The sequence below is a fragment of the Monodelphis domestica genome, chromosome 4 (assembly GCF_027887165.1).
Source record: "Monodelphis domestica isolate mMonDom1 chromosome 4, mMonDom1.pri, whole genome shotgun sequence".
Classification (NCBI taxonomy): Eukaryota; Metazoa; Chordata; class Mammalia; order Didelphimorphia; family Didelphidae; genus Monodelphis; species Monodelphis domestica.
Window position 1 is genome coordinate 327,406,060 of NC_077230.1, and position 27,524 is coordinate 327,433,583.

The 27,524-nt window shown below is 34.6% G+C and overlaps 1 protein-coding gene across 2 annotated transcripts in view; it reads right to left on the bottom strand.

The window, feature by feature from the left end:
• Positions 1 to 27,524, bottom strand: part of TMEM135 (transmembrane protein 135) — a 377,165-nt gene that overhangs the window by 12,652 nt on the left and 336,989 nt on the right. For both annotated transcript variants that reach the window (XM_001376587.5, XM_056794888.1), the window contains 3 exons: positions 24,279 to 24,348; positions 16,359 to 16,526; positions 12,162 to 12,225 (listed from right to left, as the gene is read on the bottom strand). In XM_001376587.5, coding sequence (XP_001376624.1) covers positions 12,162 to 12,225; positions 16,359 to 16,526; positions 24,279 to 24,348 — 302 coding nt within the window. The remainder of the gene's footprint in view (positions 1 to 12,161; positions 12,226 to 16,358; positions 16,527 to 24,278; positions 24,349 to 27,524) is intronic.

Consider the following 27,524-nt stretch of genomic DNA (forward strand, 5'->3'; position numbering starts at 1 on the left):
TCTTGGGCAGGCCATTTAATCTCTCTAAGCCTCATGTAAAAATAGGCTCAAATTTAGCACTCCAATCCCCAGAATCCTTTGCTCCACTTCCCCAGAGTGCTTTGTAATCACACTGAATTCTCGCCTGGGCAAGAACACAAATGATTATTTAAAGGAGTTCTCCGCCTACTGAGGGGCTCTGTGGCCTAGACACGTGTTTTCTTATCCTGTATTTTCTTTAATCCTCAATCTTTAATAAACCTCATAAAAATATAATACTCCTTGCAGAGAGAAACTAATTTCTCCTGCCTCAGTTTCCCTAAATTTTAATCTTTACAGTTGGCGACCTACTGGGAGAAAAAGACTCTCAATCTTCTGATTCTTTTCTGATCTTTAGTTCAGCTTTTAATAGCTAGTGCCTAGAAATTTTTTCTTTTTTTTTTTGATCTACTTTTCTCTAGCCGAGGTTTACTTTTACCCTTGCAAAGCTGCTGCTTGTTCCAGCCATTAGATAGCTCACAGGCTCGCTCCGGACCTGTTGCATTTGCTGCCCACCCCACCTGACTCGGCTGGCCGCTTCCTGTCTGCAGCCCCGATCCTGACCTCTCTCCCTCCTCACCGGGTACTCCAGTTCCCGGCCTTGCGTTCCTGCCACAACCCACCCCAGTGGTCTCTTGCCCATCTGGCCCAGCCGATCCTAGTCCAGCAAAAACTGGCCTCCGACCCAGATGGCTCATCACCCCAGCCCCAGACCCACGAGCTCGACCCCAGCCAGCTCATCACCTAGATCCTTGGAGCAGAACTCTCAGGACTCATTTCTACCAGCTGGTAACAGGGGATTGAGCTCCACGTGGGCGGAGTGGCTTGGAGGAAGGGAAGAAAAAAGGCTTTTTCATGCAGGAACTTAAAAGCAATGGCTATTTTAGAAGGATGCCTTTTAATTGCATTGATCCTTTTATTGACTTCACCTGTATTCCTTTTAGCTAACTTTGGGGAAAAAACTCTGCTTCTCAGGGAATTGAGAGCCAGGCCTAAAGACATGCAGTCCTGGGTTAAAATATGGCCTCAGATACTTCCCAGCTGTGGGGCCCTGGATGGGTCCCTTAAACCCCATTGCCTAGCCCTTACCACTCTGCCTTTGGACAATAGACATTTAAATGGATAATTAATAAAAAAAAATACCTAAGGAACTTTAAAGACTGGAGGTTATGATTTTTAATGCATTTCAGACTCCAATGGTTTATACAAATCTCTGTATTCTAATGCATTTTTTGTTTAAGGTATAACTTTGTGATTTTAAGTTCATATATTACTGGATTCAATATTATTCTGTTATACTGATTCATTTTAATGTACTGGGTTAACTACTGTTAAATTCTATTGTTTTTCCCCTATAACTGTGCTGAACAAATATTAGTGATTAAGCCCATATATGAAAACACAGCTTTTTTCTATTTTTGCCTTTGTAAATTGTCACATAGAGGATAGATGGACTTCAGAACTGGTTACAATTGCTATAACAACCTTTGGAAAATTTAATGTGCTAAATATCTCAACTGGTTTTAAGGGTTTTTTAAATATGATTTTTGAAATTTTTCTTAACAATCTCTGGTTATTTTTGCCAGCCCCTATCCCCAAGGTAAGGCCCATAGCTGAAGTGAAATACAATTATAAACCCCAACCTTCCCACATGTGAATGGAAGTTGGGAAGTTAATCTCGGGGCATTTGTACTCCTAAAAAGCCTCCAAAAAAGGAGCACCCCTTTATTTATACTCTTCAGCTCACTACTTAACTTCCACCAGAATGATATATAGATTTCTTGATTATGTTCTTAACCCAAGATGAGTTTTACTTTGTTTTAAAAATGTTTAATTACGAAGGTTGAAAGATTACTACGTTTGTAAAAAATTGTGACAAATATCCATCAATTCATAGATTTAAAAATGCCATACAGCAACTTATGTGAAATATGATAGTGTGTTTGTTTGCTATTGTAATTAATTGGGCTATTGAGAATTTTGGGGATATTGATATCTACATATTTGTACTAGTGTTCAATTCATTTGTCATACTCACAGTAGAGCATGGCCAGACATGAAGAGGAAATGGATCTCATTTTTGGTGAGAAAGCCTTGTATGCTATATTTTATTAGCTGACACAGTATATCAATGATTATAAGCTATATTTTTGAATTTTAAAGCTCTTTTATTATTATATTTTTCTTGCATGTGCAATATACTTTTTCAGGTTTTTTTTTCTCTCCTTTTTATATTTGAAGCACATGTCACCAGCATTAACATTTTCTTTAACTTTTTTACTTTTCAGTAATATCAGTTTAAGATACATTTGCCAATGCATACCCCAAAAAGCTTGTGACTATAAAAATGATGCCACTAATTATTTAAAAAATTATGGGACTTTGCTTAATGATTCTGTCTGATTCTAGGACAAGATATACACAAAAGAGCCATTGCACAGGGCCAAAGAAAAGCCAATCCAGGATGGATTGATGCACTTCTAGGCCAATACAAAGGTCTTAAACTTAGTGTGAAGACTCAAGGTTACTGTGTTTAACATGCTAGACATAGGTTTTCCTTGTGTCCACACTCACTCTGAAAATACTCACAGAAGAGTATCCCCGAAACCTTGGCTCATATAATCTGGTCCCCTTTTCTGTCTTTCATAGTGTGGTACCTTTCTGGAGTGCTGGCTATTGACTGGGTAAATGCATCATTGCTTAGATCATTTTGATTGGGCCCTGATTGAAGGACCTGTTATAGATTTATTTTTCTTTTTACTTGGAATTTTTACACATAAGACTTTGATAGTCTATATTTTCATCCAGAAATTTTTCTTTTCTTATGGATTTTTCTGATGTTTTTGTTAATTTCTCTTACCAATTGATTTATATACCTCATACCTCAGCCATGTATCCCTAAGTGATCCTGTATTTGTCAATCACCCTCTTAACGGGGGAATGTAAAAAATATCATTATTTAAATTGAAAAGTTTAAATTCTTTTTGAGAAGAATTTTAGGAAAAGAAAGATGATACCTCTCTGAATCCAGAACTGAACTGTTGGAGAAGACACAATGAAGAAGCCTCCAGACCAGAAGCTGCACAAAATTGAACTTTGGGTGTGATTGATTGAACATTTATTTGTATGTATACTTTCATGGCAAAGGGGACTGCCCCCTAAAGAGCTTTTTGTCAATGCGTTCAGCAATTATTGTTTTTATTCTTTTTTTCTCTTATCCTCAAATTACTGTAATGTTTAAGTTGATTATGTTTTCATGATCCTTTTTGGGGAAACTTCTCTCCCCAACGATCAAACGGAGGAATGTAAAAATACTCGAATTCAGGACTCCAATCCCCAGAATCCTTTGCTCCACTTCCCCAGAGTGCTTTGTAATCACACTGAATTCTCACCTGGGCAAGAACACAAATGATTATTTAAAGGAATTCTCTGCCTACCGAGGGGCTTTTGGACTTCCGTTTTGGAGCAGAGGTGGCTCTTTTCATAATGTAGGTGAGGTTGTGTCTAGGCCTCTCTGTGGCCTAGACATGTGTTTTCTTATCCTGTATTTTCTTTAATCCTTAATCTTTAATAAACCTCATAAAAATATAATACTCCTTGCAGAGAGAAACTAACGTCTACCTGCCTCAGTTTCCCTAAATTTTAATCTTTACACTCAGTTTCCTCATCTGTAAAAGGGAAACAACAACACAGTAACTATCTTCCAGAGTTGTTTTAAGAATAAAATGAGATGCTTAAAAAGTGCACTACAAACCATAAAATGCCTCATAAATGTTAGTTACTGTTATAGCCTTTGAATTTGTACCCAGTAGGGAATAGTTCTTGGTCTAATATTTGTTCCCTATACTTTTGGACAAGACTTCTTTTGATGCAAACATCTGTTCATATTTGACTGCTTCTCTTCTGACCCAAGTTCCATTAATTTTGTTCATATAAAAGTTTTTCAAGTTCATACAACTAGAATAGTTACAAATATTTATGAAATTTAAATATCAGATATCTTTGATCTATGATCATCTTTGTCTCTTTATTATGAATGATCTTCATACAGAGCTGGGAAAGATATTTGATCTGTTTTAATTTTTTATGTTGTGAATTTTTAATATTCTAGTCACATCCATTTTGATGGTATATGTTATAAAATGTTGATATTCCTATAGGAATAATTTATGTTCTCAAGTTTAATGAACAGTGAGACGAATTCAACTGTTTTTATTTTTCTTTGTCTAATTTCTTCCTGTAATTTGATTTCCTATTTTCTACCCAGCACTAAATAGTTTGTATGAATACTGCTTTATAATTTGAAGGTTAAACGTGCTATTTTCCATTCATTTAGACTTTCCCCCCCATTATTCCCTTCAATATTGCAGATATTATGCTCCTCTAAATGAATTTTATCATTTTGCCTGGCATATCCTCTACTAGTTTGATTGGTATAACACTAATCTGGTAAATCAATGTATGCAGTATTACAATGATCTCTTTGCTATTCATTACAAAATGGCACTCCTTCTCTTGATTTTGTGTCATTTTACTAGCTATGCTCATGCCTGGAATGTTCTTGCTATTCATCTCTGACTCTTGTATTCCCTATTTGCCTTCAAGACTTAACTGAAATTCTTCCTTCTCCAATAAGCCTTTCTGAGTCTCCTGCCCAAATGTTGGTATCTTTCCTCTAAGATTTCCTTCAATTTAGCCTGTCTATAACCTATAAATAAGGTTATTTATATGTGGTCTTATCTATTAGAATGTGAATTCCTTAAAAGTAGGGGATATTTTTGTCTTTCTTTGTATCTCTGGCATTTAACATATTGTTAGGTATATAGTGAGTTTACTAATTTCACTTGTTAAATTGATATAAATATATTATAACAAGAGCCATTCTCAAAAAGATAGATGGTCAAAGAATATGAACAAGCAATTTACAAAAGAAATGCAAACACTGAACAACCACAGGAAAAAATGTTCCAAATAAGTAATAAGAGCTAAACTAAACTAAAACAACTCTGAGGTCTACCTCATCAGATTAGTAGAATAGCAAATCAGATTAGTAAAGATGACAAAAAAGAAAAAGGTAATTGTTGGAGGGACTGTAGAAGAGGAACACTAAAGCACTGTCACTGATGCATGAAGTGTTCCAACCATTAACTTAAAATAACTCCCCCAAAAGTCACTCAACTGCACACATATTCTTTGAACCAGAGATATGGGTCACTACTAGCCATCTGCATCAAAGAACTCAGATACACAATGAAAGGAGATACAAACACATACATATAACATATATAGATATACATGCAAATAATTATAAACAAAGTGGGTGCCCATTAATGGAGGATTAGTTTACCATGCTATAGAATACGAATAATGGAATATTATTGAATAATAAGACAAAAATGATAGATTTAGAGAAAGCTAGGAAGACATATATAAATTGATACAAAGAATAGCAGATTTAAGAGTAAAGCCTATAAGATAAAGGAAAAACAGGCTAATCATGAAGCTTGCTTTCCACATCTTAGCAGTCAGTATACGACAAGGGTATGAAGAGATAATATATTTTCAAACACTTCCAATTCATAGATTTTATTTGCCTGACTTTTATTAAATGCTTGGCATTTATCAAAAACTTTTATTTAGGCACATGGAGAGTTTATGGGGAGTCATGATTTTTTTTCTTAAAAAAGAAAAGCATCAATGAAACACTAAGAAAAATAAAAAGAGTAGAAATTTAGGGCAGTGCTATCATGTTAAATATGATATATTCTTTTAAAAACTATATAATACAAATTCATAGTTTTATACAATCTTCTTTTTCTGTTTTTCTTTGTATATAGAAATCAGTCAGTCAGTCAATAAATATTTAACAAGCACCTACTACATACAAAGTTTTGTACTAAGGGCTGAGGATGCAAAAAGACTGTCTTCTCAAAGAGCTCAGTCTAATGAGGAGAGAACATGTAAACAACTATGTATAAATAAGATACATACAAGAGAAATCCAGGGAAATCAACAGATAGAAGAGACAAATATTAAGAGTACTTTTGGAAGACAGAAGGCAAAGATGAGAAGGGAGAGAAATTTCTGAGAAAAGATAGTGTTTTATGGGAAGACCATAAGGAAATCAGTGTCACTGGATCATATAGTACATAGGGCAAGTAAGGTTTAAGGAGACTGGAAAGACGGGGATGAGAAAAGGCATAGGTTATGGCTTTCAATGACTAACAGAGGATTTATGTTTAATCTGGGAGTTGATAGGGAACAGCTAACATTTACTGAATAGGGTAGTGATACAGTGAGACTTGCATTTTATGAAAATTAATTTGACAGCTGAGTGGAGGATGAATTAAGACTAGGGAGAGACTTGTGAGAGGGAGGCCAATAACCTGGCTATCATCTAAAAGTGAAGTAATAAGATTCTGAATCATGCTAGTGGTGATGTCAAAGGAGAGAAGGGAGAAGGGGGAATATGGAAGATATATCATAAATGTAAAATCAAACAAATTTGGCAACAGATTGGATATTGTGGCAAGTAAAAGATGAAATGACTGAGGAAACAAAAGTTCAATCTTCTGAGCATTATGATTTAAAAGCAATGGATGGTAATTACCCAATTGGGACCTTTTCTCAGTTTAGGAGGTTTAGGGCTGTACCCTGAATTCAGTGTGATCCTGACCTTTAGACATTGCAAACAACTTATCAAATAAGCCAATTAATTAAAAGGAAACAATACAAATCTGATTTCTAATTGGATGAAAGATTAGGGGCTTTCCAAATTAGGAGGGGGAAAGAATAGGTACAATGTCCTGAATTCAGAAACAGAAGTATCCCACTCCTTCCAAGTATCTGTAAATAAACAAAGGATGAAAACTGATTGATTGTATAGGGTCAGTTTTCAGATAAGATATATACGTTACTTGAGATGTACAATTATGAGAAACTCCATGCATCAATCTAATTGTATTTCTGATCAATATAACTGAATTCCTTAGATAAAGGTCTCTAAACAGTAAGTAGAAGTAGTCTAATTTCCCAACTCTGAAGAACTAGGTTCAAATAATACAATAAGGCTGCTTCCCAATTCTCATCACTGAATAGTTTTCTAACAAGACAGAATTTGGACTAGATCTATAATTAAATAGAAAAGAAATTGAGCTACCTTAATTATTGAATCACAAGATGGAGTCAGTGTGGTTTACTCAATTTCTACCACCACTTGCTGCCCTACTCCCCTCAATTCTCTCAATTTATAGGGAAGTCAATAACACCTATGTCTTGAGGTGGAGGAAAAGGAAAGCTATTAGGATAATGAAACCCTTAAGGAATAGGGAAGTTAGGAAGGAGAGAGTTCAGGAGGAATGAAAATTAGTTTAGTTTTAGATATCTTGAGTTTCAAATGTATTTTAGTTGTTCAGTTGTTCAGTCATGACTGACTCTCCATGTCCCCATTAGGTTTTCTTGGCAAAGATCCTGGAGTAGTTTGCCATTTACTTTTCCAGGTCATTTTGTAGATGAAGAACTTAGGCAAAAAGTGAATTGACCTGACCACATTACTAGTACATGTCTGAGGCCAGATGAGAATTCATCAAGATGAGTCTGTCTGATTGCAAGCCTAGTGCTCTATCTACTGTATCTCCTAGCTGCCCTTTTAAGATATATACAGGACATCTGATAGGAGATGTTCCATAGACAGTTGCAGATTTGAGACTGGAAATGAGTAGAAAAATTAGGGTGGGATAAGCAGATTTGAGAATCATTAGACTAAAGATGACTAAATCCATGGGAGCTGATAAGATCACCAAGTGAAAGACTATAAAAGGAGAACAGAAGAGGGCCCAGGGCAGAGGCCGGGGATATGCTTTGGATGAAGATGAAAGGAGACTGAGCAGGAATGGTCTGAAAAGTGGGAGGAGAACCAGGAGAGAGTAGTATCAAAAAAACCTAGAAAGAAGAGAGCAAGGAGATGATTGAGAGTATCAATACCTTTTTAAAAAAGTCAGTAAGAATGAAGACTGAATAAACACCATAACACATATATCCCTCAACCTTTGTAGGAGTTAGATGAACAGAACCTGAGCAAATGTAAAAATCTGCAAATAACTTTGGGCCCCACCCCAAACTTTATTTCTAATAATTCTAGTCATATTTATTTAACACATACAAAAAAATAAAACACATTTTACTAATAAAAAGTTCCAGTTTCTACAAGAGAGAGATTAGTATCTAGCACACTATGCAGTCTTCATGTAGCTGCAGCAACTGTGCCATGGATTTCCTTCAAAAGAAGTTCAAGAGGGACAGCTGGGTGGCTCAGTGGATTGAGAGCCAGGCCTAGAGATGGGAAGTCCTAGGTTCAAATCTGGCCTCAGACACTTCCCAGCTGTGTGACCCTGGGCAAGTCACTTGACCCCCATTGCCTAGCCCTTACCACTCTTCTGCCTTGGAGCCAATACACAGTATTGACTCCAAGATGGAAGGTAAGGGTTTAAAAAAAAAAAAGAAGTTCAAGATATAATGATCACTACAAGTAAAAAAATCATTTGACTGAATCTAGAGAAAGAAGGGGCATTTCCAAAAAGACTACTTAGTCCATAGTAACCTTTATATTTTTATTTAGCACACAGAAACTTTTAACAAAATTTAACTGTTTATGATAAATTTATGTATGTATACTTATGGTAGTAAATGTTAAAAGTTTAATAATATATAGTATTTATGCCTTTCTAATTTATTTTTCATTTTCTTTACACATGTACTTTTTGCAGTACACCACAAATCTCCAAAAATTCCCATTTAATTATGAATATTCTACTCGAAAATAACCAAAACCATAAATGTAAAACCCAAAATTACTGATGGATGATTGCATTTGACAATTAAAAGACTGTTAGTGAATTCTCTTCCCATCCCCCTCATTGAAAAGGCAAGAAAACCAAAATGCATTGCAAATATGTATCATCACACCAAATAAATTCCTGCATTAGATATGTCTAAAAAAAAGCAAGAAAGAAAATAAAAGAAGAAAATATGCTTCAATTTCCAATTGGAGCCCCAGTTTGCTACCTGGAAATGTACATAACGTGTTTCCTCATTGATTCTTTGGAATGGTTGGATACTACATTGATCAGCATTACTAAACTTTTCAATGTTGATTATTTTAAAAATACTTCTGTTTTTGTATAAATTTTTCTCGTACTTTATTCATTTCACTCTGCATCAGTTCATGGGAAGTTCTCTCAGTTTTCTATTTTATCTCTTTTATCATTTCTTTGCCATTAGAAAAAGAGCTGCCATAGATATTTTTCTACAAAGGTATCTTTTCCTTCTTTTTTATTTCCTTGAGGTTTAGACCTAGTAGCAATATTGCTTAGTAAAAAGGTATGCATAGTTTAATAGTTTTTTTAACTTAGTACTGTATTGCTTTCCAGAATGACTACTAGTTCATAGTTCCACCAATAGTACATTAATGTACCTATTTTCCCTCAGTCCCTCTAGCATGCCATTTTCTTTTTCTGTCATTTTAGCTAATATGATGAGTGTAAAGTGAGAGAGAGCAACTTTCACTGAATGTGCTCACATGCCAGATGTGGAGAATTAAGAAGAGAGTGAGAGGAAAGGAAGTGAATGCATCAATTGTGAGTGACTTCCTCATGGAAAGAGTTTAGCCACCAAAGAAAGGAGAAATAAGAGATGGCAAGATAGCTCATATGAGGGTTTTTTGAGAAGGGTATACGAAGTGTATGAGAGAAAACAGGGCAGAATAGGATCTCTTGTGCAGGTAGAGGGGTTTGTCTTGGCAAGGAGAATGTCTTCCTTTTGATGTCAAACAGTGGTAAAGGAAGAGAGGTAATAGGCATCCAAGTACTATGAGATGAGAAGAGAAGAGTGAACTCAGTGAATCACCTAATTTATCAATGAAAAAAATGCAAGGTTCTCTGTACAGAGGATGGAGGAGGGAGGCAGTGAGTCAGATAGGGAAGATGTAAAAGTATTGCTCTGCCACACTGGGGGCCCAGTTGAGATAACATAAATTTACAGCAGAGTTAACAGGGTTTCATGATTTCTCCAGCTTTGATTAGCAGTGCATGAGTAGAAGGAAAAGCAGCAAAAGGTGGGAGCCATTCTAGAGTGATGTCTAGTAGAACAAGACAATAATATAAGGAAACAAAGGGTTCAAGAGAAGAGGACAGAGCAGAGTTGAACTGGTTCACTAAGGGGTCAAGCTGTTGAAAGGAGGAGAATGCAGCTATTGATGGAGTGATGACCTAGAAAAGACATGAGAATTGGAGGTCAGAGTGAAGAGAAAAAAGAGTTTAGGGTTTCAAGTTGAGGTGCAATGACATCATTTTATGATAAGACAAAAATATTTCAAATTCTTAAACATGAAAGTGGCACATTTGTGCATGATACTCTGACAGTAAGATCTGTGTGTAGAATTTGGGTAAAAGGACATAGAAAATGAATCAGTTGAGAACCTGGGAGGTTTGGTTGTTAAAGTAGCTGTATTTATTCTAAAGTTCTCTATATAAAGACAAGAGTTGAGGAGGAGAGTACTGGGAGTCAGGCATCAAATTCTTTGAGGAAAAAAAGGGAAGCATAATAGCTGTTGGTAGATAAAAGCTCCCAGCATTTTGTTTGGGTGGTTGATATGGATGGACTGAACCTCAGAGTAGGAGAGGTTATCATATGATGGTGATAAACAGGTGAGTTTGGAAGTAGCAATGGCAGAAAGAATATTCCAACTGCCCTACCTCAATCAGTGAGTTGGTTAATGAATCAAAGTGATGCCAGTGCTGGGAAATGTGGTACTGAGGGTGGGAAGAACAAAGTTTCAGTGAGAACCAGAAGATCAAAGCTGTGGGAAAGGAAAAGATTTATTATGAAAGCAAGCTTGTTACTTAAAATGTAGGCATTCCCAAGAGCACAGTGGAAGGGATGTGTAGGTTTACTACACTTGATCTTAGCCAAAAGGCCAAGAAGCAATGATGTGTATAGGTTTAGATGGGACATTGTAGGAGTTGGGCTGAGGGATGAGAATAAAGGAGGGAGCAGCAGAGAATGGGGAACAGGGTGTGAATAATTACTAGTGGGAGTTCATAATTACTAGGATGGGGTGTATATGCCTGGGTAGGAGTTGATTAATCTTGATAAATGAGTTTAGGTGTATTTTCAATATTATTAGGTGTATGACCTCAGGATATCTTCTTAGGATATCAGGCAGCTGGGAGTGGGAAGAGGAGAGCTGATTGAAGCTGAAAAAAACAACAAACAAACAAAGGATAGAAGTTGAAGAAAAACAATCTGACTTAATTAAAAGGAAAAGTTTCCTAAAGATTAGGAAGTAGAATGGAGCCACGAGACAGTGAGATCTCTATTACTAGAAGTCATTGAATGGAAACTAAAGGATCATATTGTATTATCAATTCTTAACCCAGGTATTGTTTAAGCAAAATGACCTCTTTCAAGTCATATCTAACTCTTTTCTTTTTTAGACTCATCTAAGGTCAAAGGGACTAAGTAAATTAAAACCTGTACAATTATATCACTGATTCCCTGATTCATGGTCTATCATGAAAATTATATGGGATATATGTGTGAGTGTATATGTGTGTGTGTATGTATCTATATCTATAGATATAGATACATACATATACATACATACATAGAGAGAGAGAGTGTGTATGTATTATGTAGGTTAAAAGAATTGAAGAGATACCTACAGATACATATATTTATACGAACAGACACAAAATTTTTCTTCAAATTCATATGATATACAACACAACCTCAACATACTTATAAGAAAAAAGCAACTCATTTCTTCTTACAAAGACCTCCTAATAAGTAAAAAGTATTTTTATAAGGAAGTGTTCTATTGAAAACATCCCTAGGAATAACTTTAAAAAATTTTAACTCCTTGTTAATATACAATTATTGCTAAGAGAAACATCATTTTCATCCTTGGTGACAAAAGAAATGCTCTTGGAAAAAACTGACTATACTACAATTGATTATTTGATAATGTCTAAATCTTTCATAATGCTGGGAACTACAAGGCTCATACCTATGCTCTTGTGTTTTTATTGTCACTTCCCCCAAAGGTTGGTAAAATAATAAGCATTAGTGTTTTATTGTTCCTTTACCAGCTATAATTGCATGCAGTTCATCATCCAGATTTCTCACCCAGCGAAGGAAGCAACTAGTACCCTATATTAAGGGAAAAACATAATAATTTAGTTAATTTACATTTTTAAGTAAAGCTCATGAAAATAAAAACATCTTTAACCAATTCCTACCGGTAATAATGTAAAACCTCAAAAAAATAGGTAATTGGGAAAGCAATGAGAAATCCTCAACATTTTAATGTCATTGATTTGGGCCATATTAGCAAATATTCTATATGGTCATTTTTATCATGGGTTCAAATCTGACTCACATGAAATAATATTGGGTCATATTGTTTACTGTGACTGGTTATATGAGAAGAAGCATGAAAATTCATTTAATATGGATCCCCACACACCAATCAATGTACAATTTTCACCAAAAGATAAATTGCTACAAATTTCAGGAAAAATCAGCATATTCGTTCAGGAAACTTACAACTTTTATTTATTTATTGGTGTTTCACTTTCATACTGGTGACAGAGAAGGTACTGTAAAGTTATTCAAGCAATGGGGGAATGGGATTTAATGTGCTCTATTGTTCTTTTGTTTTCAAGGCCACATATTACTCACTAGTAAAATACATATGTATATGAGAGGGAATGCAAAATAATATTTATATTTGACAATTTTTGGAAATTATCACAGTGGTAGTATTTGCTGGAAATAAAATTCACAATCTTTTAAAAATGTTTTTTAGAATGTTAATGAATGCCCCAAGTAATTTCATTACCATATGGAAAATAAATCTATTTTGAAATGATGACATAAGCAACTCACATATTTCTATAATTACATTACTAGATCATGGAAAGCAAATGAAACAGAAGGAAAAAAAAAGAGTTTCAAGGACAGAACTTTAATTGCTTCCATTCATAAAATTTTCATTAGTTTAAGGAGCACAAAATTAATTTTCCTATTATTTTGGAGAAGGATTTGAAATATTTCCATTCTGTGATCTTTTACTACTTTATTTACTTTCACTAAAAATATAAAACATAAACCCTCTAGTTGGTAAAAGACTCAAGAGTTGTTTTGAAATTACAAACCACTATTGACAAAGTAAATCTGAAAGGATAAGGGGAAGGTAGTGCAGTGGAAAAGACCAAGCAACTAGTCAATTTCTGCTTCCACTAATGAATGGGATGTTCAATTCCATCAGGCAGTTATTGAATTCTTTAGGTATTTGGTAAACTGACTAGAAAAGAGCTGGAGAATAGATGACATATAAAGTATTTTGGTAAAACATATGCATAGTATTAATGTTGAGAAGGCCAATATAGAAATGTGATCATTTATATTAGGGAGATGAAAAATATCAATTGGCATTAGTGATGTACATGATGATGTCAACTAGGCTACAGGCATGAGAAATTCAAAATGGTAGAATGACACTAAACATTTTAATCAATGTAATTGAGATTTGTTAGGCACTTGAAAAAATGCTATTGAGGTTGACAAATGTTGGAGACATGAATTCAAAATAGAATCATCATTATAGGTAGCTACATCAAAGTTTATGATAAGTTTGAGGCAGATACAGCATCTTATTCTTGTAATGCTTGTGCTTTATTGAGTAGCTGAAGTGTTTATATATTTTATTTCAATACTGTGTTTTTTATCATGTAACAAAATTATATTACATAGGCTAAAATGTATAGTTTAAATGTGAAGTGAAAGCAAGCACGAACATATTAATGTGAAAGGCCTTCTTAGAGGATATGGGCTCATGAAGTCCTATAACACTATGTCTAAATGAAGGGCATATTCCACAGAAGGGAAAGTGCATGAGCACTGAAGCCAAAAAGAAAGTATTTTAGTAGAGAGTAATGAGATCAGACTAATTAGATTATACATGGCCATGTTGGAATAGGGAAATAGGAAATAAGGGTAACAGATAAGGAAATAGTGGGAAATAAGGCTGGGTAGGCAAAATGGGACCAATCATGTTGTGGTACTCAGATGAGATGCTTGGATTTGACCTTATATCCAATGGGAAATTACCTTAAGTTTGAAAGCAAGTGAATATATGATAAAAGAAGAGTGATACATGAATACAGTGGTTTCAATTTAGAGCCAAGAGAAAAGGCCTTTACAATATAACAGAAAACAAAGTAAATGAATAAATGGCATCCAATTAAATCCAATTATTCTAGAAGAGTGACATCAAATTCAAATAGAAACAGATCACTGAAAGTTACATGACACAGAAAACCACAAATTAGCACTGTTGTATTGTATTTTTATTTATTCTGTTAAATAGTTCTTTCTTAATTACAGCTTAATCAGATTCTTGTGCACTGGGGAGTCCCCTCCAGCCCTCAGTGTACCATCTCTGCTCTAGAAGACAACTCACAGAGGCCAGCAAGCTCTGACCTGTGTATCAAATCTAGTTTGATGCCTATTTTTGTACAGCCTGTATATTTTTTAAAATGTAAAAATCATTCTTAGAACTGCATTAAAATAGACAATGGTCTAGATTTGGCCTATGGGCTATAGTTTGCTCACCCATAATATGGATGAATACATTATTCTCAGAGGAATTTACACATTGTGGCTCCCCAATAAATCTAAGCCATTCCAGGCAAATCCATTAAGAGTAAGTTACTATTAATAGTAGGGAAATTACTATTAAAGAAAAATACTCTATCTTTGAAACTCAAGAGAAGTCAAAAATTCTTTTCATTTTTCAGAAATGCATATTAAAACATGCTCCTATATCAAAATGTACAAAAAATACATTTGTTATCAGCAAGCTGTCCCCATTAACCAGGATTTTGACATATTAATCGTTAATTTCCTTTGTGTTCAACAATAATCATTAAGGACAATTGTCTTAAATTACAATTTGGCTAAAGAATTGCATTTTTCTCAATGTAAAGAGTTAGGAAATCATTTTATTTAAATTAGATAAAACTGTTTAGCCTTCATTTATTTTTGGTTTTGTAGTTGAAAAATCTCCCATCTTCCTAACTTGTAAGATCAATTTGAGAATGAGTGTTAAAAGCTGGTACAAAACACAAAGTGTCTAAATAAACACTAAATAAGAAATATGGTATGGTCATAATATGGCCACCTTTGAAGTGCCTTGCTCATATAAAAATGCAAGTGGCCAACATAATCCCCCCCAAATCAGCTACATAAAGCCATAAAATATACTGTATATACTTTTTGATAGGAAAAATCACTCTTCCCTGATTAATAAGCAAGAGTTGGGAAGATAGCCCAGAATATGCTAGACAATAAACAAAAACGGGTCTGGGTTTTACAAATGTTGCTATGAACACATCACATTTGGACTGTCTAACATGAATCATGAGACAAGAGCTGAAAACAAATTTTTATGTCACAAATTTCTGTTACCTCTACTAAGTTCACAAATTTCAGTGGTTCCCTAATATGGCCATAATTAAAAATGAAATCTTGAGCATCATAGTTTTTAACAAAGTGAAAAATTATCCATAATTAGAGATAATCTTTATCCATGACCCAACATCTGCCAAATTTTTCCCCTTAAAACAAATGAACTTCCCTTTCATGGGAAAAGGTATTATTAAAAAACCCTAACAAAACAAGAGCCCATATATTCATCTATTGCAGAAATGTTTAGAAACCAACTAAAAAATATAGGCTGACCTCATTTTGCAGTTTTGCATTTGATGTTTTAATAAAGCATTTAAGTGCTCTTATTTTTAAAGCAGATGGTTCCTTCAAGCAAAAAGTCACTGTCTACAACAAAAAAGGCCTACTAGGGTCTGTCAACAATTCAAGTTTCCTGATCATGTACTAGTTATTGGAAACTCTTAGGTGGTCATTCATATATTCATACAACTATTCATAGTATTTAAAGAGATGGAACCCAACAGTTATACCTCCATCACTCAATATAACTTCAGGGGAAAAAAAGTTTACTTTGTTTAAAAACATTTGAAAGGGTAATGCCATATGGAAAAGACAGTGAAGTTACATCTCTGAAAATCTTATATGGCATGTGCAAGGGTAAACTACATTTACACATTCATCTACTTTAAACTATAATAATTATAGCCTAAATGACTAATTTAATCTCTATAATTATATTTGGAAAAATTGTTCAAAATAATTTTGTAACTGTATTAATATACTTTGATAATAACCATTGACCTCACCTTCCATTTCACTTTTGAAAAACTTACCTTATATATACTGACAAAAGAGCCAAGAAAAGCTCCAAGTTGAAAGTTTTCCTTGTTATAGAAGAGAGAAAGGAGCCGGGATGGTTGTGTAAACAGATGCCTGAATGCTGAGGGAATTCGAAGGCAGCATTGAATCAAGTAACCAACACTAAACATTCTGATGAAGCCCTACAAAAAATATGGGGGGGGGGGGAAGAAATGAGACATACAACCTCATATTTCCTATAGCAATTTCACTATAGATCACTCCTTAGTCATTATTTTCTTACTTGCCTTTTATCTTCTGCTTGTTAGTTGTAAACTCCTTGAAGGCAAGATGTCTATCTCTTTCTGATTCAATACAACAAATATTAAATAAACACCTACTCTGTACTATATATGTTTGTATTCATGGTGCTTTGTACAAAGTGAGTACTGATTCAATATTTGTTGAATGTTAATAAAAATAGAATTTTAAGCATTTAAAAGTTCACATTAGAGGCATCCTCAGAACTAAATTCTTACAATTTAAAATAATATTTTTGTGCATTCAGTATTGAACTTGAAATAAAAAAATCTATATCAGAAACCTGAAACTGCCACTTATCAGGCATATGAAGTTAACTAAGTTCTATAAATCTCAGTTCTTTCATCCTTAAAGTAAATATAATGTCAACTGTATTACTATATCATAGTTGTGAGGAAAGCATTTTGTAAACTGTAAAGCACTACATAATACATGTTATTATTAAATAATAGACATTTTAGATTGAATGTTTTTTATCTAAATTATATAAAGTTTAAACATGTGTCTTAATATTTCCAAAACTTACTAACTTGGATTATTAATTCTTAAACCATCTGGTTTCAGAAAAGAAAGTAATAGGGTGAGGGAAAAAAGTACAGCTAAGCACAAATGTGAGAACCCACATCCTAATAGAATCAAGTAGTTTAGGAAACTTAGAAAATAAGACAGCCAATAACCCATAGTTCTTGGAATAGGCAAGCTCTCTTTTGATAGACAAGGAATTTTTACATTTTTAAAGACCATTGGACGGAAATTTACGACTAAATACATTAGAACAAATTTACAGATCTAGAAACAATTATGTATAAATTTTATTTTGCTCCTCTATCAAGTCAGGCTGAAAACCACAAGAAGATGGCAGCTTTATGGCATACTACCCAAATGAGATGTTGATGTCATAAAAATGATATATTCACAACCAACATTTCTCTACATTTCCTGTAAATGCATACAGCCCCAAAGGGAATTTATTTAGAAAGAACTAGTGTCTGCCAATTTAGTTTTCTGTAATTACAACTGAGGCCAAATTGACATACAATATCTAGGGAACTAAACTAACTGGTACAGAGAAGGCTGTTAAAAGAAGTTCATATAGCATTTGATCAATGTATTAATGTATTAATCCTAACTTCTTCTTTGCTATAGTGTACTAACAGATAGTAAGAACTGAATAAATGCTTTTTCTTTATTTAATCTAGTGTCTGTATTAATAAGAGCACTTTCCTTGGCAGGGTGGCATAGAGAAAAGAATAACTGGATTTGGAGTCAGGAGAAGTGAGTTCAAATCTCAGTTCAAATCAGCAAGCTGTGTGACCATGGGCAAGTCATCGCCATAGGCCTCAGTTTCCTTTTCTGTAAAATGAGCATTATACTTGCACTACATGCTTCACAGATATATGTAAGGAAACTTTTTGTAACCTTTAAAGCAGAATGGAAACATGAACTTACTTCGATGGATACTTGAAATTACGTGTGATCTCCTCCCAAGTAGTTAGAGGGGTCTTCCTCTAGATCTCTTGACATTGCATAGATATAGCATGGAAGCTATTCATCTGTAATCTTTCATTCTTATTACATGACAAGGGCACATCCCTTTTCTAGTTAAACATCTTTCTGATGGCATCCTTTATGCAACTTCTCCAAGACAATTGTGACTCACATGCTCATAACACACTAAGACTCCTGCATAAGACCATAGGATTTTAAATTTACAAATTTAAGGGACCTTAGATAATTTTCCTTAATCCATTCCCTTTGCAGGTGAGGAAAACTGTGGCCCCCTCGCCATTTCTGTGACATTAAACACTAATTCTTCAGACACTGAACAGAATTCCATGATTCAGTCACATAGCATAATGAGAACACTGATTCTAAAAAGGCAAGTCTTTGTTTCAAGGAGGCAGAGTCATTTAACATGTAATTTCCCCAAGTTATTTAAAACTACCTTGCTTTCTGGTTCAATCTTGGGACCAGATCCCAGCTCATTCCCAGTGTCTATTCAAGATATATGTACTATTGGAAGTTATGCGAGCTGGCAGTCCAACTTGCATATGATAGTTTGCCTCAACTCAGTTTATCTTTTGTTTATAAGATAGGCTGAACTCTTGAGTGATTAGGAGTCAAATTTACAAATGTCTATAATGTTATGGGAATTTATACAATAAGCACAGTATCAACTCTACTAACTAGGATAGAGAGGGCCTGTAGCATTTAAACTCTACTCTGCATAAAGTTCAAGACAGAGCCAACACCATGGGAAGTCATGCATTCCAGATTTTTACTTCATTTGATACTTACAATCATGGAGTCACTGAACAAGATTTTTACCACCATGTCTTTCAAGAAATCCTAACAGTGAATACAGTTATACTGTACTAAAAGAGTCAGAGTCTCTGGAAGTGGCTGGGGGCCTAGGCAGAGAAGTGAGAGTTTTGCTGTTCTTTGATGTAAAAACAAATTTATTTTCTAAGTTATGGTTGTCTATCAAGGAGATTAAATGTTCACTGGATGAGGAAATTTCTATAGTGACTTGTATAAGCCAATTCCTTAGATAACAGTCTATTTGGATGTATGTATTTTTAAATCTATTTCCTACTTGTCAGTGTTAATAGCTCGTACCTCTATTCCATAACACATTTTTTTTCTCTTTTTTTGGGGTATAGTTTAGTATTGATTCTGATTTTTACTCTAAAATATTGATGACCTCATATGTATAGACCATTCAATCTGAAATGATTCCATTTCTTTTTTTAAAGAAACCACCAGTTTATTGAATGAAAAATCCAACAGCAACTCCCCCCTACCCATGGCCCAACCAAGAGAGCAGCTGAGCCCAGGCAAGGCACTTTGGACAGCAGGACTGAGTAACAGGACCCAGGGTCACAGAAGGGCTTAGAAGAGAGAAGGCCTTTCTGTCCAAAATTTAATTACTTAGCTGTTAAAATAATATAGATTTAATTTGGGGGAGGTGCTTGCCATGTCCAGTACCGTCTGAGTTTCTTTTTTTAAAAATGTAATCATGATATAGAGGTATAAGGCTTCTATATAGTCGCTAAGTCTCTGGCCATTATTATTTCTTTTTTTTTAAAACCCTTACCTTCCATCTTGGAATCAATACCCCTAAGGCAGAAGAGTGGTAAGGGCTAAGCAATGGGGGTTAAGTGACTTGCCCAGGGTCACACAGCTGGGAAATATCTGAGGCCAGATTTGAACCTAGGACCTCCCATCTCTAGGCCTGGTTTTCAATCCACTGAGCCACCCCGCTGCCCCCCCCCCCATTTTTATTTCTTATTACTAAACTATGTTCCCAATATATTTTTCATTGCCCTCATTGAAGTCACAGAATATGAAGGTACAACTCCCTCCCCCACATATACATACTTCATTTGGAAGGTCTCTCTGTGGCATTTCTACCACATCCTCTGGCACAAAAGTTATAATTATGGTGATCTTTTGACAAATGCTTAAGAGTGCTACAATATGAAATGACTAAATGTTTCAAGAAAGGATATTTCATGCTGCCTTTGGAAGCATAATAGCTTCAATCCTACCAATTGCTTTTTTCTTTCTCTAAAGAGAATCTGAACTTTCCTTCTAATTAACTCCAACTTCCTTTTGTCTTCTGGTTTCAGTTACAGAAAGAATTTCAAAATGCTATGATTTCCCTTCCTAGTCTATTGGTTGGACACTTGACAAGGATTCTTACATTTAAATAATAACAGCTAAGTTTACACATAATTGTCTAAAAACTGTGTGATCCTTAACCCTGCCTCCCCACCCCACCCCCCAGACACTTTTTCTGAAATTCTGCCAGTCACCATCACTACTGAAGTAGAAGGGATCATTTAAGACCAAGAGCCATTTTGTGTTCCTCTTGTTTCATGAATTGCTGTGGTTAAATTACTCATCACTATATGACTGGCTGGTTGGTGATGAGCCTTTCTATGCTTAGTCTAGTCCTTGGAAGGTACAATGTGTTATCGGGCTAAACTCAAAGTCTTTGCAAGATGGTAGAATCTGCTAGAGCTTATGCTCCACTAATATATTTAAAGAACCAAGGCTATACACCTACATGCCATGAAAAAATACTTGAATAACTATTAGTATTAAAAGCTAGGTTTGTATTGGTGTTTAAAATATTTTGCAAAATCTATAAACTTAGTTCCCTTTTTGAAGAAAAACATTAATTATACTACAAGTATCTGTTATCAGCTGACCCTATCTCTGGAGGTTTCTAAAATCTATTTTAGATCCTCAAATTTCTTTTATTAGGTTTACATATATACCAATAATTGTTTGAGAGAATGTAAAAATACCTTGTAGACCATTCTTGTGGATTCAACCTATGATATAGTTTATAATATTTTAACAATCACCAAAAAAATCTTTCCTGCTCAAAGAAATGATGGGCAGCAAGCCATTATCAAATGAGATAGTTTATGTAAGGTTCCTTGGAAATCTTAAAAGAATATATAAATGGCAACTCTCAATATTTTTGTTGTTGTTCAGTCATTTCAGTCATGTATTTACGCCCTGTGAACCCATTTGGAATTTTCTCAGCAAAAATACTTAAATGATTTGTTATTTCCATCTCCAGTTCATTTTACAGATGAAAGACTGAGACAAACAGGATTAAGTGACTTGATTAAGGTCATATGGTTAATAAGTATCAAAGGTCAGATTTAAATTCAGGAAGATTCATCTTCCTGACTCCAGATCTGGCATTTTATTGAATGTGTCACTTTTGTTGTTCTTATTATACCAGTCAAAACAGTTGACCATCTAGTTAAATTCTTGGAAAACAAAATCAATGAAGACACATTACTCTACCATTGACAAACTAAGAGTATACAGAGCCCTAATATGATGTTGGGTCAAAAAGAAAAGAAAACCATCTATATTATCAAATTCTATGTTAACATGAGAAAGATCTACTCAAGAAGAAACATCTTAACAGGGGGAACATGATCTAATATGTAGCAAATCTGAATCCCTGGGACACATTTATGTTGCCAATTTTCCTAACCAATTGCTCTCCCAACAGTTTTAAGTTCATATATAGACTATTCCAAGAGTAATTATACCTACATATTGTAAATTTTGAAATTTCTCAGACTTGTGAATGTTAAAAATTTCCCCATCAGGGAATTCTTAATTGGAACAAATTCCCTACTGAGAAACATTCCCCATTTTGATGTGAGAACTCGCCAGGATCAGAAATGGGAGGACCTCTACTCCACCCGTACTTAAGACTGCTTTAGGGGAGAAAACTCCTTGCTAAACAATGAAAGTACTTGGATCCATGCTTATGATGAGGCAGGGAGTTCTTTGAGCCATGCTTGTTTTTTAGAATTGATACAATGGGATGCTAGGTACCTATAAAGGTCGGGCAGGTTTTCTCTTAATGAGATTAGTTGACTCAGCTGTGTTTTCTCTGGTTCAGACTTACTGAGGGGATTAGTCGACACAGCAGCATTTTCTCTGGTTCAGACTTACTGAGGAGATTAGTTGACTTAGCAGGAATTCAGATGGGCAGTCCTTTGGAAAACATCTACAGTGATTGGTAGATATAAGGACTTAGGGGAGGTGACATAGGATTAAAACCCCTATATAAGGAAAAGCAGAATCTCTTGAGGAGACAATCCTTTTGGAAAAACTCTTATGAGGATCGCTTGGGAAGAATCTCTTGAGAGAGGCTCTGGAGAAGGGAAGCTCTTGGAGGACAATCTCTAAGGAGGTCTCGCTGGAGCTCCTCTGAGGGGACTCTATCCCTCTGGAGGCTCTGGAGAGAGGCCCTTTGAAACAGTCTCTGGCTGGAACTCTCTCTGGTGAAATCAGCTGAGATGGAGCTGGCCTGGTGTCCCTAGAATCCTTGCTTAGACAGACCTTGTGGTGAGTGATAAAAGACTAACTGACTGATCTCTCTCTTAAGACTCAGGTCTAGGCCATGTTGGCTTAAGGCCCTTCATACTTATTTCCTTTTTTTCTCTCTCTTTCTTTCTTTGATTACTCATTGTATTATTAATTAAATTCTCTATAAAACCCAGTTGACTTGGGCATATTGAATAATTGGGAATATTTCCCTGGCGACCACCTTATATTTAATTTAAAAACCAAGACACTGTAGTGAAACATATTTTTTGCGGTCACAATTTACTCACCCTCTCTTATATCTAGCATAATTTGTATCTTCCACCATTTTAACTCACTACAGTTAACAACATCAACCATTTTAAATATAACAATATTCAAGTTGAATATTAGCAGTTGACAAAAATGCCGCTTACATTATATCTTTCTCGGCCACAATATATGCATCTATTAATATTCCAATGGTCACTTTAAAAAGAAATAACCAAAAAAATTTTCAATAAAATGTCTTTTCTTTGGATCCCCTTGAACTAGTATAATGCTGGCTTTCCAGGATATAACTATTTTTCAGGAGCCAGTAATCTACATGGCTACCAGTATAGAGCCTTCTTACAACACTTTAAAGTGGTACAAGTAATTTGTTGTTGAAGGATAGCTTTGTCACACTGTAGAACCAGAAAAATACACAGTTACTGTAATATTAGTAACCCAACTCCTTTTCCTCCTTTGGGACTATATATCTATAAGTTAATTTTATAGAACACTGTATAGAAAACTCAGTGCATAGGCTCATAGTGATACATAATTTGAAATAAAGACATTCTTTCTCTCCTAAAACAATAGACACTTTCCACTCAATAATTTACAAATTTGCTCATACTTCAGACCAAGAACCAGACTGCATAAGAAAAAAAAAATCTTAATCGGTTCTTTAAAAATGTAAACTTTTAAAAAGAGTCAGAGCTGTTAAGAAAACTACCTTAAATTTAAAAACAAATTGTAGCAGGTGGCAGCACCTGTGCCAGACTAATTCCAGTCAAAACAATTTCACAATCTCCTTTATAGAAGACTCTGAATGACAGGCAGGGCAGGAAGTATACTAAGCATATATGGGAAAAGGGTAATTTGTATCAGGGGACATAGACAGTTTTCTCAGTGTGTAGCAACTGTGGGCAATCTTCCATTATCCCAGCCCCTTAAAAAAATTTAACAACTTTGCAAGTCCAAAGTCACATTCTAGTATACCAGATAGGCACAGCTGTATGTGTGTAACTACTGATCCAAAGTCACATTCCAGGTGCTTTATTTAGGGCAGGGTTGTAAGGGAGCTAAATTAATTACATTTTTTCTCTCTCCTGCTGACCCATCTTTTTTCTCTCATTCTCATGTCTTCCACTGATTTTGAAAACGGTCATCTTGCCATCATGTATTAAGGATCTTCTAAAGGTATATTCAAAAACACTCATTTCTCTGGCATCTTCTATTATTTGTTTCTCGTTTTGCAAATTAAATATAAAGAAATAATAATCCTTAACATGTAAGAATTATATTTTTCATTAACCTTTAAACTAATATTGTGTTCTGGATTTCCATTCACAATTACCCCATGTCGTCTTTTAACTTACCTTTTTTTTAACATTATTTTATTTGGTCATTTCTAAACATTATTTATTGGAAACAAAAATCATTTTCTTTTCCTCCCCCCTCCCCCACCTCTCCCATAGCTGGCACATGATTCCACTGGGTATCACATTTTAACTTACTTTTAAGCAGTAAGATATGCAGTTATCTTCATAGTGTTTGCAACATCTATGTCTTGGTCCATGCTTGCATCTAAAATTGAACCCCAAAATACAAACTAATTAGATAAAGATTTCAAGACCACAGGATTACTGAGTCAAACCTAGAATGGAATCTTGAGGCCTAATTCCTTTATTTGACAAATGAATAACTGAAGGCTTATAATGGATGAGAGACTTGCCCAAGGTCAAAAGTAGCATGCCCAAGATTTGAACCTAGTTCATATGATATTAACAACAGTGCTCTTTCCACTTGGCTACACTGATTTCAAATGCCACTATTCAAATTTATTCAACAAAATAAGTAAAATCTTTCCACAAACCCATTTGTAAAATGCACATATAAAAATGAGTTAATTAAAAGTTGTTTTTTTTAAAAATCAGCTTAGTGCTGGATAACATTAGAAAGGCACTTAACTACAAAAACTAAAGCCCCTTTGTGTTTATTGCACATTTTCTTGAAATTAACTTCAATAAACTTTTATTCAAATTAAAATGTGCAGATTCCTTGATGGGAGAAACTTATCTTTCATATTTCTATCTCTAGCACTTTGGAGCTTCTGAATGTTTAACGAATTCAAAACTATTCCAATACATTTCATCATTTTGGTAATAATAAATTATAATGGTGAAGAAATATTTCAGTGTTTATTTTTGATGTTATCTGCTTCATCTTCCTAAAATTAGTGATAAGTAGATATTTTGTTTGATTTGTGTAACAAAACACATACATTTCTACTATCAAGTCAGGACATTCAAAAGGGTTTTATTATGTACTTTCTTGAGTTTGATCTCCACTTCAGCACTCTGACTAAGTATGTAAAGTCTCTGGAGTACAAGTACAGAATCAGATTAAAACGCAATTAGAAAATGTTAAACAATATAAATGAAAACACAATACAATGTAAATAATGTTAATTTGTGAGTGTTTAAATCAATAAAGTCTCGGCCAGGTTTCTTTACTATTTAAGTTGTGATATCATAAATATTGTTTTTCTAAGTGGTTATAACCTTGCTTTTCTCTATATGTTATAGCTAAAGTCTAGCTATGGGAAGAAATATCAGCTTTTTTTTTTTTTAGGAGTAAAATAACACAATCTCCAGAGTATCAAAATTGTGGTTGATTCAAGAAGTAATAAAGAAATGCTTGGGAGCCATATGGGGTAAGCAATTAGACTACAGCATAATATCACTAATAAAAATTTGTGAAATAATTCAGGGAAGGGAAGGGAAGGGCAGGGCAGGGCAGGGCAGGGCAGGGCAGGGCAGGGCAGGGCAGGGCAGGGCAGGGCAGGGCAGGGCAGGGAAGGGAAGGGAAGGGAAGGGAAGGGAAGGGAAGGGAAGGGAAGGGAAGGGAAGGGAAGGGAAGGGAAGGGAAGGGAAGGGAAGGGAAGGGAAGGGAAGGGAAGGGAGGAAACTGCTTGAGAAGGACCAAAATGATTCTGATTTTTTAATGCTTTAATTAAATAAGTTTGCACATCTTGATATGAAAAGTAGAAAATATTATTTATTCATTTCAGAATATGTCTATATTATTTGGAGCATACAGAAGGAAAGTGGACTATGGGTTTGTCTTTTTGGTTTTTAAACCTTTAAAAAAGATATATGCCAAAATCACAGTAAAATAATTTTATACAGATTCTACAAATCATATTGCCAAGTATTTGTGGCTTAATATGAAGTAAATTATATAATTTACATACTGTGCCAAGTATTTTGGAAGTTTTGAATCATGTATTGTAAAGTATACTGAGCATAAATCATCCATGAGTTCAGTTCATGTAGAAAAAAATCATAATGAAAATGTACTCAGGTTACAGGCATTTATATTTAATTACATTTGAAAGGAAACATATGGAAGAGAAACTTGATATAGTATTAGGATTAAGCATTCAATATTTTTGTAAATACAGGAATAGACCACTTGGGAATTCTAAAGGAGGCTGTTTATCTGTGGTTCATTTTTCAAACTATTTTCAAACCATTTCAAACCATTCACTTTCTAGTGTTTAATAAAATTATGCTGGAGGAACTACTGTTCAAGTCTTATTTTAATTATCCAATATGTTAGTTGCAGGGAGTATTTAATCACAGTAGACCCAAAGAACTTAAATTTTCATTGTTCGGGGGTGGGGCGGGGGGGGGGGGACAAGGGCAATGGTTCATATTCCCAAAGAAGATCTTTATAATATTTTTTAGATTTACTTAGTTGGCAGCATTGCAGCATATTAATCCCTTGCTATTTATGAAGATAATTTTTGAGGAAATTCTCTGGTCTTATTTGTAAAGTGATTCAGAAAGCCCTTTTCTTAGTTTAGTCTAACAAGTTACTTACACACTGCCATTCCTTGAGAAGTGGGATGGGATAAAGGCAATAGGTCACAATCACAACACTTAGGTCATCAGCATGATATGAAAGATCAGGTCATGTGAAATTATTGAGAGATTAGGGTAGGAGGCAATAGAAGAAGAGAACTAAGGAAAGAGACCTCCCATAACTACAAGGTGGCATTCTCAAAGACTCCTCTTCAGAATTCCCTTAGAACTCTTGGATTCTCCTAGCCATCAATAATGTGAGTCTGCAGGTAACTTGTTACTAGCTGTACTGCCTGGTCATTTAACCATTCCTTATTGTCATGTTAAAGGTGCTCACCAGGACTTGAACTACCTCCCTTTCTCAACATTTCCTGAGCATTCATTGTTCTTATACTGTCATTCCTCATTGAACTTTTTGTTTTTTTCTTGTTTTAGAACAATTTTTTCCACTTTCTGATTGTGTCTGACATTATTTTAAAGCATGAGTGTTTCATTCTATTCTTTATCCTATGTTCTTTAAATATAAATGATTACCTCTTTGGATCTATTTCCTTTGACTGGTCACTCTGGTTACCCATATATTTTGGTAGCTTTGTGTATTCTTTCTCACCAACTACCTCTTTTCTCACTCTCTCACCATAGATTACTATGCTAAGATAAGGTCCTACTTGTGTGTTCAAAGAACTCCTCTACACTAACCTATGTCATTTCCCATGTATAAATAATTTTCATTTATGCCAGACATTATAAATATTTTTGTAACATAAGTTACCTCTTATAAGTTTCTATGCATTTAGAGTGGTACATACATAATTATTATTTGAATGGAAAACAAAAATAATCCAGCATTGATCTTATTAACATATAAGACAAAGTAACAATATATACTAGGTT